The 13,533-nt window shown below is 46.0% G+C and overlaps 1 protein-coding gene across 4 annotated transcripts in view; it reads left to right on the top strand.

The window, feature by feature from the left end:
- The window catches only part of ARMH4 (armadillo like helical domain containing 4), a 60,645-nt gene that overhangs the window by 20,142 nt on the left and 26,970 nt on the right, over positions 1 to 13,533 (top strand). For all 4 annotated transcript variants that reach the window (XM_085580975.1, XM_085580973.1, XM_021534646.3 and 1 more), the window contains exon 5: positions 4,910 to 5,164. In XM_085580975.1, coding sequence (XP_085437101.1) covers positions 4,910 to 5,164 — 255 coding nt within the window. The remainder of the gene's footprint in view (positions 1 to 4,909; positions 5,165 to 13,533) is intronic.

The following is a 13,533-nucleotide window of genomic DNA, read 5'->3' on the forward strand; positions in this document are numbered from 1 at the left end:
CCAGGGAGCAAACTTGTTATATGCAGCGTGTTCTGCAGCATTTTGGGCGTTTTCTCCCTTTAAAATAGTCTTGTGTTGCTAAGCTGACTCTCTAGCCTGGCTCAGTATGAGAGCAATTTTGAGGTGAATGCTGCTGGAGATAGTTTGGTTTTGTTTTAGGAAGAAATCCTTGAATTTGGGTGAGAGAAAGCAAACTTAAGTTCTACCAGGGAAGATTTAGATTGGATATTAGGGCAAAATTTAATCACTGAATGGGTGGTGGCGGAGTCACCAGCCCTGCAGGGATTTAAGAGATGTGTGGATGTGGCAGCTGGGGACGTGGGTCAGTGGTGGCCTTGGCAGTGCTGGGGGAATGGTTGGGCTCTATTTGAGAGCTTTTCCAACTTTAATGATTCTGTGCTGTGTAAATCTCTTGAAGCTTCCATGGGTAGGGTTATGTCACCCTGCTTTGTGTGTGGGATCTGACCCACCAGGTTTCCCCCCAACATCCTTTCCCTGTCTCTGTGCATTTGCCCAGATGCTGCAACTTCCCAAGAGATTGATTTTTCCAGAGCACAGACACCACCACATCCTGCAGATGCCTTGGGTGGCTCTGCAGTGCAGGTGCCTGGGCTTGCAGAGCTGATCCCAGGGGGTTTTACCCTGATGTTTGGCAGAATTTCTGTGCCTGGGTTGTTGCCCCACAGGAGCCCTGCTTGGTGACAGCCTGTCCATCTTCCTAGCAGCTCTCTCCTTCCAGGCTGGCAAAGGCTCTTGGCAGCATTTTGGAGCTGGTGGACGGTGACATTGACTGAGCACACGAAGGCAACACATTAATAATAAAGAAATTGTCCCAGAAAGGCCTTCCTGCCTTGACAATCAGCTGCGATCACAAAAGCAGAGCAGAAACTGAACCTCAGTGGGAGTAAACATTTGGCAGAGGCTCCTCAGTGCCTCTCCCTCCTGCTCTGGCAAGAGATGGGAGCTACAGACCCCCCCACCCCTAATCCTGTTGTTATTTACACAGCATTATTTACGTATTTACACGGTGGTATTAGCACATAGGGCTGACCCTGCAGCACTGAACACCATGTAAAACCACAGCTTAAACTGGCACAGATCACAGCAATCCTCTGTGGTACCATTTAGACATCTTTATCCACTGAGTTTGGTGAGAGGGAGAAGGGGCAGGAAAAGGATAGAGCAAATGACAACTCCAGGTTTTGCCCTACAGCTTCTTTCATTTTTAATTTTTTTTTTTTTATGTGGAGGAGATTTTTTTTTTAATTTTTTGTTTGTTTTGGCTTTTGTGGATTTTTTTGTTTCATTTTTTTGTTGTTGCACTTTGAATTCAGTTTGCGCCTCTCTGAGTGAATCTGTCACCTTCCACTGAGAGCCTCTCTCTGCTCAGGGCACAGCAAGATCTTTCTGCTGTGTGTTCAGCCTGACAAAATGATGGTTTCCTGGCTCTCCTGAGGAATATGAGTGTTTGCAAACATTAATGGAAAATATCTAAACATAGAAACATCATTCTTCAGCTGAAAACCTGGTGTGGCTCCATTGCCTTCAGCAAGGTTATGAGCACAGTGGCTTCAGCTCCAGCTTCTTCCAAGCCGTCACATCCCCAAAAATTGCTCCTGAGGTGGCTTTTACCTGCTGGATGCTGGTGGTTTGCTTCAGATTCCACAGGCTGTGGGTTCCTGCTGGGTCAGGGAAATGCCTCACAAGGGATGTGTGAGGTGGTCTCACTTCTCCTGCCTAAGACACAGAAATCAGCATGGATGTGTAGTTTTGTGGTGAAAAGCCTCACTTTTGGAGCAAGCACAAGGTGCTTTTGCCTCCTTGAAATCGCAAATTCCATGCTCTGGATCTCACCTGTGTCACTAATGGATAAATTCAGAGTCCCATGATAAAGCCCACTGGTGAATGTTTCTATTAATAAAGCTGGAAACCCCCAAAAACTCTGCTGAAAATGTGTTTTTTTATCTCAGACTCCTTTCCCTGGACAAGAATGATAGGACAAGAAGAAACAGCCTCAAGCTGCAGCAGGGGAGGTTCAGTTAGGTTGGATATTAGGAAAGATTTCTGTAACAAAAGGGTGGTCAGGCATTGTGCCAGGCTGCCCAGTCCCTGTCCCTGCAGAGATTGAAAAGATGTGTGGATGTGGCACTTGGGGCTGTGCTTTAGTACAGGATTAACAGTTGGATTCTGTAATCTTAGAGGGTTTCTCCAACCTAAACCATTCCATGTCACACAAATATAGTTCACATGGAGCTGCAAATGCACTTCAGTTCTGGATTACTTCTGAATCTGCTGGGCTTTACACTTTCACTCTTTGTCTTTCCCAATAGTTTTCTTTCCATCTGCTGCTGAGGCGTTTTGAAGGCCAAAATGTGCCAGTTTAGGAGGGAAAATGTGACTTTTGTAGAAGGATCTTGTGTGAAGCACAAACCTCCAGCCTGAGCTTCAGCTGTGTGCTGCTCGTTTTATTTCCCATCTTTATGGGACTGCCCAGCCTGCCCACGGCTGCCTGCTGAGCCTCCTCTGCTGAAATCCCACCCTTGGGAAGTTTTTTGGGTTTTTTTTGGGAGTGTAGCTTCCTCCTTGTGACCACCAAGTGGAGCTCTGCACTGCACCTTGCAGCTAGGCAAGCTGTTGGTATTTCAGGATGGGGCTTAAAAAGCTGTTTTCAGATGCAGGAATGAGCCAGAGAGGAGAAGGGAACAAGCTCAGAGCCTTTTCCTCCCCTCCTTGCAGGGGCTGTGCTACAAGGATCTCATTATTCACAGCTTTCTGCTGTGCCTGCCTGGTGATTGATGAAGCTTGGTGATCATCAGGTGTGATAAGTAGTCTCAGCATTTTCAATTTGGGTGTTCAGCTTGGCTGCCTGGAGGCTTTGGAGACAGGGAGATGGCTATCTGTGGCTTCAGCACTCCATCCTGGCAGGTGTGTGTCACTTGGATTGCTAAAAATCACAAGAAGCTTCTAAAACCCTTGTCCCAGAGTAGCATTTCAGAGATAAAAATCCGATGTCTGTTCTCTCTTGGCTGGTTTTTACACCCAGTCTAGGGAAAAGCTCTGTTCATGGTGTTCTGGCTGTTGAGAGTTTCTGCTGGTAAGTTTTGGGATTGTTGATTGCTGTGTTTCCCTCTCAGCAGAGGGAAAAACACCTACATTCACTTGCCTTTGCAGGTGTCCTGTGAGCACTCCCCAGGTGCCACTCTCAGCTTCACAGTTGTGTTTTTTGTATGAAAATGTGCATTCTGACAGGGAAAATTCTTCTCTTGATTCTAAATGCTGGGCACATTATAATACAGAAACTGCCTGTAAAATGCAATGGGAATTTAATCATCCCTGGGAGCTCCATTAGATGCTCTGGGTGGTAGGAATGATCTTTCCAGGTACCAAAACCCATGCTCTAGCAGGATGATGCAGCTAAATCCCAGCAGCAGCTCATTTGTATGGAATGCAGGGCTAGGAGGGAAAGGCAGCACTGGGATTGTCTTGTCTGGTGAGCTGAGGAAAACAGGCAGTGTTTGGAAGCAAATCCTTGAATTACAGGGGAGGGAGATGCCATGGCACAGCACAGTGGATCAGTGGGTTTATAACATGCACTGATTTCTTATATTCTCATCTCTTGTGATATCCCAATTTGTGGAGGTCATTTAATCCAGGCTGGATTGCCACCAAACCTGTATGAGGTACAACTATAGCAGAAATAAAGGGATATTTGGGTAACAAAGGGTGTTTTGGCTGGAGTGTTAGTTTTTAGTGCCTGGATGAGGGTGATGGGCTCTCCCAGGCTGACTGCACAAGGAGGGGATTTTTCTACAAGGCTGAGCAGAGTTGGTGTAAATTAGATAAAAGTGCATAAATACTATGTTTCAATTCTCAGCCTTGAAAAAGGAACTGTGAGAAACTCAAAGCATGCCATTGTTCCAGATATTATCTTTCCCAGGTGGGTGGCTCCATCAGCAGCTATTAAATAGCTCCAGTGCAAATTCTGGCATAGGATGTCCCTGAGACTTTGGTAGCTGCAACTTGGGAAAAGAAACTGTGGGAAGACTGTCTCTGTATTTGCCCTGCTCCAGATTTCCTTCAGCATCTGCAGCCAGTTGTGGTTGGAAATAGGAGAAAATAGGAAAAAACCCTTTGGTTTCTTCCAGTACAGTGGTCCCTGTGTTGCCATTTTAGATTACAGTGATGAAATACTGGCTTAAATAAATATTTATTTTTCCATATGCTAACAGTACAGACAGTTTTGGAATAAATGGGTATCTGCTGTAGTGCAGAATTCATGGAATCACAGATTGGTTTTGGTTGAAGTGGACCTTAAAGCTCATCTTGTTTCAACTCTCCCCTTCCATGGGCAGGGAGACCTTGCACTGAATTCACAGGAATTTCCTCGAAGTCCCATTTACCAGCTCTCCTGTGAAGTGTTGGCTGTGCTGCCTTCTTTCCAACACTTTCCAAGGCCAGGTGGGATGGATGGGGCCTGGAGCAATTTGGTCTTGAAAGCAGTGCCCTTTCCAGAGCTGGGAAAGTCTCAGAGTTAAACACAGAACCAGCTCATTGCTGCCTCCAGGGCTGGAAATCAGAAGAAGAGCTCTCACTTGAGCTGTGATTAGTTAAGCAGGGAGCTCTGTGGTTACAGATGCCCAGGTGTTGGTGCACATGCACATCCTTGTTTGCACCCTGCTGCTAGGAAGCAAAAAATCATTGTATTTCCCACTAATTTGAGAGTCTGAGACAACATCTCCTTGCTCCCCAGCAAGTTTCATCTCCAGATGAGCCCCTATGGGTGCCTTTCCTGCCAGAGAACAGGCACAAGCTCCTTCAGCTGCTCTGCCTGGTGCTCCCCTAGAGAGATCTGTGAACCTTCTGCCTGGTGAGATCTTCCCTGACATTTCTTTTCTGTCTCCCTGGCCAGAGGGCGAAGAAGAGGAAGAGGATGAAGAGGAGGAGGAGGAAGAAGAAGAGGAGGAGGAGGAAGATGAGGAGGACAAAGACATAGACCTGATGGATGAAAGCATGGAGGGTGACATGGAACTGCCAGGCTTCACACTTCCAGGGGAGACCTCCCAGGAGCCCCTGGCTGGCCTGGAAAACCCTGTGGCCCAGCTGGCTGGGGTGTCCTACCAGGTTCCTGACACCATTGAGTGGGAGCAGCAGAACCAGGGTCTGGGTAAGAGAAAAGCCCCTTTTTCCTTTACCCCTCACCTCTCCTGCTCTTCAATCCCTCATAGCAGCCACAGGTTGGCTCTCAAGCTAAACACGGAGCAGGTTCATTCATGAGGAATCCCAGTTCCACCAGTGGCAACTGGTGAAACTGGGATGTGTCCCAGGCAGCGTGACCTGACTTGTTATTTTTGGGAAAATATGGATGCTCCAGTCCTGCTCCTTCATTCCCAGAGCTTTGTGTTGTCTTGCTCCAAGGTTGGACAATAAAAAACATCTCAGGTGAGATTCCTGGGCAAATTTTGGTTCTCTTTGCCCAAGATGGGTTGGTGTAGGGATATCTGTCCTGTGGGGACAGAGGAGTTGGGTATTTGCTCATCAGCCTGTTTGCTACTTCAGCAGCATTTGTCTGAGTTCCACTTTTGACATTTTAGGAGGTGCATGGTCCAGCCTTGGGAAGCTGTGCTGGCAGTGTGAAGACAAACCTGCAAAGCCTCTATAAACCTTTATACAATTTATTCCTGCTGTACATACAGGCCCTGTATTTAATGGCTGGACTGATTTACTCCACCTAGGAGTCAGTGTTTGCATGGGTGAAGTCCATGTGATGCAGGTCAAAGCTGGTGTGGGACAAAGGAGATTTTAGAAAGGAACTTGTCCACCTTGGCAAAGGCTCTGGAGTAATTTCTCAGCATTCCCAAACACAGTGGGAACATTTCAGGTGAATTTGTGGGCACTCAATCATATTTACACAGAGGTCTTTATGTCTGACTGTTAGAGTTAGTTGTTCTGAGAAGCCCATCAAATAAAAAAAACCTCCAAAGTCTTTTATATGTTGTGTATCACATATATCTATGTGGTTTCTATCACTTTCCTTGAATGCAGAATTCTGATTTAACCTGGAGGTTCTCCTCTGTGATGCTGTTTTCAGCCTGCTTTAGTGATGTTGGCTTCCTTAATTGAATCAAAGGGTGTTTTTCAAGAACTATGTGGGAGGCTTGATTTCCAGACCTCTGAGGGAGGGTTGGCCTTTGAAGGAGAGATTGAGTTTGCAGCAGGACTGATCCCTCCCTGTCACACAAAATCCTGGTTGAGAAGCACAGTGTGGGTGGTGGCTGTGTCAGGGCTGTCCTGGTGTCCCCCCAGGACTTGTGTGAGGGGAATCATTCCAAGTCCTTAAAGGGTTTCTGGTTGTCTTTGGCAAGCTGGGTGAAAGAGGAGGTTATATATGTTATATATGGCAATGTTTGCCATGAACTTTGGGGTTACAGAGGAGGTTCTGGGCCAGACACAACTCCTGGTTTATGCAGGACTCTGGACTGGAGTCACAACTGCATTTCCAGCTGCTGCAGGAAGAGGCTCAGGGTAGGAGTTGCAAATCTGGTACAGCAAGCAGGTGAGAGAGCAGTGACCAGGGCCTGATGCTTTCCTCAGACCCCTGCAAGGACATATTTCCAGAAGTTTCAGACAAGGAATAAACAGACTAGATGGTAAAAGGCAGGAGTTTCCTCCCACCTTATGTTTTATTGACTTCCATGCACATTGGAGGAGCCCCTGTGAAGTGTGAGTTGGGTCCGCATCAGTGATGGCTCTGAGCACCTGGAGGACTTTGGTCTTCTCTGGAAGTCACCAGATCCAAGTGGTTGGGATTGCCTTTTGGTTTTAGGCTGCTGCAGCCAGTGCAAACACCCATGAGGGAGAGGATGAGGCTGTGGCTGAGCTGGGTTCATTTTTAGGAGTTAGATGGGACTTTTGTGCAGTGCTGTGCTGGCAAGAAAAGAGGGGACGCAGTGGGATCAGCCTCTCTGCTGTGACTCACCCCTCTGATTCCAGCAGGCAGACTCTTATGTAAAAAGCCATTTATTCTTTTCCTGTCTAGATGACCTCAGTGGCTCTGTGACACTGCTCCTTCCCCATCTGCAGTGTGCTGGTGCTCAACAGTACTCCTAAGAGAAAGGGAAATTATTTATGTTTTAGAGGTGCAATGAAAATGGAACTGGATGAGGAGATTGGAGCTAAATGATCTTTAAGATCCTTTCCAACCCAAGCCATTGCATGATTCTGTGATTCTGTGAAAAACAAGGGCTTGCATGAGCTCACATTGATAAAGGCCATGGAAGGAGCTGAGCCCAGGGGATGGGAGCTGATTTCCTGGGGGTGAGTGAGGAATGGGAGATGCTTCTGCAGGAGTGTAGCCCTTGCTCTCCAGCTTGTGCCAGGTGAGAATTTCTGCCCTGCTCCCAGCTCTGGATTCATGGGTGTCAGAATCTGAGGTATTCATGATTCTGAGATTGTAGAAAGTCTCTTTCTGCCCTGCTGCCAAAGCAGAAGCCATAATTGGTCTGTGCTGGTTCTAAGGTTGTTTATTCTGTTTATCTCTCACATGTTCTGCTGCCCTGCCCAGCTCTGTCCTGCAGGGCAGCGTGTGGGGCTCTGCCCTCAGTGGGATGTTACAAACATTAAATACCAGAAACTCCCTGGGCTGGATTTACAAGAACGTGCCAATATCTGTCACCCACGTTGGACAGTGTGTCCCCAGCCTGAACCAACAGAAAAATGCCAACACCACAGTGAAACATGGAGGGCATGAAGAAGGAGAAAAAGGACAAGGCACACCCAATTTCCACCATCTTGTCCCCTTTGGACCCCTCATCTAGAATCCTAAAATTTTACTTTTGCACCCGTGCCACACTTAATTATTACTTATATCAAACACTCAGAGCTGGTAATTCATGCTGTAAGATTGAAAACTCTTTTCCATGGCCAGAGATCACAGCCAGTGTCTCTGGGGGCTCTGTCCAGGGGGGTTCCTGACCCCTGCCAGGGTCCCAGACCTGCCTCTGTGTCCATTCCTGGTCCTGCCTATGTGCTTCTTGGTGGAGTGGATTTGGGAGAACAGGAAAGGTGGGAAAAAGCACACAGCTTGTGTCAGCACAAAGTGGGTTGTTAAGAACAGAAGAATTCCCCCCAGATCTGGCAGGAAGCTGGAGGAGCTGCTCCCATTGTTCTGCTGGAGGACCTGGAGACACCAGACTCACTGTAAAAGACTTGGTAAGCTTTAAATCTGCTGGATGGGCTATTTTTTCTTTGAAACCCTTTTTCTCCAGGTGATTTTCATCTTTGAAGGTCCAGTTTTTTTAAATCTGGGGACTGCTTTGAAACTGCTGGACATCCCCTGAAGAGCTCTGTGTGTCTCTTCCTTCCCTAAATAGCACTGAGATGTGAAGAATTTCCCTTATTGTGTAAATTAAGCAGGGTTTGGAAGGGGAAGTTGTTCTGCTTCACCTGGGGTACAGCCTTGGAAAGGGAGACCTGAGGGAAGTTGACAGCACCCAGCAGAGAGCAGGGTGAGGGGACAACATCCAAGCACCAAACTTTTACAGTTGGCATTTTCCATTTTTAAAATACTTTGCACAAATTTCTTCCTCCTGGGGATGCTTCTGTCCTCTAGCCTTCAGAATTTTGACATTTAATGCTAAAATCTATAGTGCAGAAGAGCCCAGAAGTGTTGGAATAGCTGTTCTCAGGCCAGTTATTATTGAGTCTGCTTGCTCTGATGGCTGACACAACTGCAAATCCCTGGAGAACGAGGAACTTGATCCACAAAACAGCTTGGCAGAGCAAGAGACAGTTTGGATTTTTGTAGTGGTCAATGAGAAGGCGCTGGAGGAACAGAATCATTAAAAATGTCAGTTCTGGGCAGTCAGATGGTCCTACATTAACTCCAGCTGAGCAAAAGCCATTTATTAGTGCCAGTAACGAGTCTGACAGTTTTACAGCCCATCAACTGGCTCTCTAACCAGCAATATATAGACAAAGAGTAAAGAAGAAAATGAGAAAATCTGTGCATTTATAAAATAGAATTTGACCATCTAAAAGCCATCCTGGTATCCTGCAGCTCTGGGGAAGCAAGGTTTGAATATGATTTGGGATCTGGTTTGGTGTTCTGTTCAAGTGCTTTGCTTCCACAGGTTGCCAGTGAAGGACAGAGCAGCACTTTTGGACCTCTCTGCATTCTCTGTGAGGTGGCTTTGGTGTCTCTATGCTTGTTTCTTAAATTGTGTGTAGGTGGTGTGCTGTAGGCAAACACTGAACACCTGGAGAGCATCAGAGGAGCACAAAGACCAGGTGGATAGTGTGAAGTTTCAGGGAATAAATAAAAATACCTGATCTTCCCCTGCTCCCTCTTTTGTGATGCGTTACCAGGAGAGCTGCAGTTGGTTGAGGTGGGTTCAAACCTGGTGATTAGTTTATGGTCCTTCAGTTACTCCTCATGCATCTTAGAGCAGGTGGTCTTTGCTGTGCAGCTCCAAGGAGATCAAACCCCTCTGCTTCTGTTGGTAGTGGCTTCTTCTCCCAGTTCTCAAGAATGTTTATTCTCTGTTTTGTGAGAATTCTTAATTTAACACGAATGAGCCAAGAGGAAAATGGTCTCAGACTTCTAGGCTATTTCCTGGTGCCTTAGTGCTTGCCTGTCATCCACATTTCAAGGTGAACAACTCCTGCTATCCACAGTAGGGAGCAGCAGGAGATCTAGGGCAATTCACCAAGCCTTTAATTTTTACCACATTGGGACATGCAGTTGTTTGCTTTGTGCCTTTAAAATGTATGGAACTGGTGTTTTATTCTTTCTCCATTTGGGGTCCACTTGATGTAATTTTTGTATGTTTGCTAACACAGCTTTGCACCTTTATCAACTTATACCATATTACATCTGAATTTACTCTCTGTGGTGGTTCGTGTGTGTGCTAGGTGCTGTTTTTTATTCTCTGTTTTAACCTAAATCCATTTTTGTCCAGGTCTGCCTTTTTTTAGCTGACCCATTGGGGTGTTTTTTGCATCCACCTGTTCATGGAAAAACCACATTACAGGATTGCAGTTTGTGAAAAGCTGCCTGGCTCCACAGCATTTGGTTTTGATTTCCACCTACCCATGGAGGAATTGTACACAGGGGAGTTTGAACCCTCCCTGAGGATAGGATTTAGAGATTAAACAAAAAAACCCCAAAAACAGTAAACAAACAGCAATATAGGAAGAAGTTATGAAGTGTGACAATATAATTCTCAACATGTAGTTTCCAAAATATAAACCATGTTTGTGTTTCGTGTGCTTCTGTGGCTAGGACATTAATACTTACTGTAATGGAAGGTTGTATAACTCTCTCAGGTAATGATAAGACACTTGCATAATAAACACACTTCTGGAATGTGATTTTTTTTTTTTTAATATAATGGATAAAAAATATTTGCAGCTCTGAGCAGGTACTTACAGAGAAAATAGCTCTCGTTGTATTGCAGATCTGTGGTCACAAATTACACTGCATAAACCATATAACAGATGCCTCTGGTTAATGATGGTGAGGCAGAGGAGCAGAAGGACAGTAGTAGAAGATGATGAATGTTTGAAATGTCATTTTAACAGGAAGATAGGATTAATGCTTTTATGGGCAAAAATAACCAGCATTAGGAAGGCAGGAGCTGAGGCTCAGAAATTAGTAATATGTTCTTTAATTGCTGCCCCAAATGGATCTATTTTAAGTACTCTTACAGCTCGTGGCATTGGAACATCAGAGTGCCTTTTAATCTTTTATGCATTTATCTCCTTAATCACCCTGGGAAGGCTCATCTGTGTTTTAAAGGTGGTGAGAAAACCACGGAGAGGTCCAGTGACCCCTCTGGTTTCACCAGGGAGCCTTTGCAGAGTGGGGATTTGAAGGAGGGGAGTTCAATTAGTGCTTGGGCATTGCCTTTCCCTTCTGGAGGCAGGATGTGCACACCTGCATTTCTCCCTGGAGTGGCCACTCAGAGAGTCACCATCCTGACAGTCCATAGGAATTTCAGGTGGGAGAGGCTGGAAGGAGCCAGGATGAGGAGAGAAACCAGCAAATTTTCCTTCCCTACGTGTTCCAGTGCAGCTGCCTGCAGCAATCCTGCCCTCCGTGGCCTTGCCCCATCACAGGTCTTTATGGGAGTTTTGTGGCCACTCAGGGTCTGGGTTCCAGATGGCTGCAGACAGAAATGAGCAGTCTCAGGAACAGAGATGATTATTCTTCCTGTCTTTCTGGGTGCTCCAAATAATTTATGCTGTTCCATATGTTCCTTGCTAGCCACCCCTTCCCTCTCCCAAGCAGCAGTGAAGCTCCCAGCACCAATCTATGCCTAACTCAGGTTTCAGTCCCTCGTGAGGGATGTGCCCTCCCTTTGGAATTGCTTCTTTTTTACTTCAGAGATTGTTCATGATTGCATCTTAATCCTGGAGCAGACTCATATTTAATCAGGTTTGTCTTGTCCAAGGGAATTCTGCATGCTGTCTGTGAGCAGTGATGCTCCTCTCTGCCAGCTCGGGATGACATTTGCTTTATAACAACAGAGCAGCTCCCAGGAGGGGACAATTCACATCAGAGATGGCTTTTGCTCCTCATCAGATCTAATTCCAAGGTGGTTTGGGGAGTGTGTCTCTCTAATACTCCTTCTTTCTTCAACCTGCTGGCTCCCTGCACGTCCCTGTGCTGGGATCTTGGTCAGTGGGACCTTCCAGGAGACACAAAACTTAGAGAAGTCTGAGCCCTGTGGTCTTGCCCTACAACCCTTTTATGCTCTTCCCTTTTTCCATCCAGCACAAGACTGCTGTGCCCCTGGGAATGAGGCCAGTGTGTTTCCAAGAGGAGACAGGACGGGTGTGTCTGCTCTGTGAGCTGGGATGAGGAGATTCCAACCACAGAGCATCCCCCTGATGAGCTGGAGCCACATCCTTCCTCCTGGAAGCACCTCAGCTCTTGTCCTCAAGGCAGAAATCAAGGCTAAGGGAAGGGGATAGAGATGAGGGAAGCAATTGAGTCCCCATTCCTGGAGGGATCTAAAAGCTGTATGGATGTGGCACTTGGGGACACGGGTTAGTGGTGGCCTTGGAGGTGCTGAGGAAATTGTTGGGCTTTGATCTTTGAGGGCTTTTCAAACGAAACAATCCTGTGGTCCTCTGAGTAAATCAGAAGATTGGAGGGTGCCTTGGTGATTCCCAGCTCAGCCAGCAGAAATAGTGACATGAAGCTGTTGCTGACAATAATCAGGCTGATATTTTACCCTGATGTTTTTGTTGGAGTGCACTGGGAAACAGCAGCACTAAAACATCCTTGGATGCATCACTTTGAAACACCAGCCCTTCCACAATGTTTATGCATCCAGTTAAACCTGTGCCAGAGGAAGATTGAGCCCGTTTGTTCCCAGCCATTAAGTGCTGCCTCCAGGAGCTGGGGGAGGATTTAGAGACATTTTCTCATTTTTGGCTCTGCCTGCCCACAGAAAAGATGGAGCCCCATCAGACAATGTATTAAACTGAAGTTACTGGCTGTTGCAGGGAGTGAAGAGATCCTGTCCATCCATGGCATTTCTGCTTCTTTTTCTTCAGTTTGGAGCGAGTTGGAATCTGAAATTCAGAGAACTTTCAGAACTTTGGGCCTGTTAAGCCAAAGCTTAGAATTAAACACAGGATTTGATCTGAGACCTTGGAAGAGGCTTCCAAACTTAAGTGCTAGAAACCAGAATGTGGATTTATAGTTTAAAGCAGAGACACGTTAAGAAGAGGAAAGCTTGGAGTTTTAGAATTTAAGATATAGAAAAAAAAAAATCACTTACAAAGGTAAACAAGAAGTTTAGAGTGCAGTACTGTAGGTTTGTGTGTCATGATCGGCTAAGAAAGCTTACACTTTGCATGAGTCCATGAGACAAAATATTTAAGGATTGAGTCAAAAACACAAATATACTTATTAGCAGTATTTTATTGGTCAATAAATCTTTAAAAAGTCTTGTAACTAAAAATCCTGTGACCTTCTGAAACATGTAGTGAAGATATGAGCCGATCTCACCCTTCCTGCCTGTGTAGAAGATAACAGAAATAAATCACATAATCTAAAAAACTCAGAGATACCATCTCTAACTCATTCAAAATTCCTTCAAAAATCCCCACAGAGAGAGTTGGCATGGAGAAATCATCTGCCAGGCTGTGGGAGGGGAAAGAGAATTTTGGTCACCATGGTTGGTGTGAGAGGTCCCAATGACTGGGGTAAGTTTCCAATGGATGAATCCAGGTCTGAGGGCTGCTGCCAATCCTGCCTGTCCTAATCCCCACTACCCTGCTAGGCAAAAATTCCCTGAAATACCTGCAAGGAGGATTCAGCAGCTTCTCTGGTGGAAGACTTCCCTGCACAGCTCAGGTAGGGGAGTCTTGGGTGATGTCTGTTACAGAGAGCTTTAGGGAAGGTTTACTAAGGGGAACTCTTCACCAAAATTTGTCAAGCTTTGGAACAGGCTGCCCACAGAAATTATTGTTTCACCAGCCCTGAAAGTGTTGAAAAAACTCATGGATATGGTTTAGTGATGG

Source organism: Lonchura striata, chromosome 5 (assembly GCF_050655825.1).
Source record: "Lonchura striata isolate lonStrDom1 chromosome 5, ASM5065582v1, whole genome shotgun sequence".
Classification (NCBI taxonomy): Eukaryota; Metazoa; Chordata; class Aves; order Passeriformes; family Estrildidae; genus Lonchura; species Lonchura striata.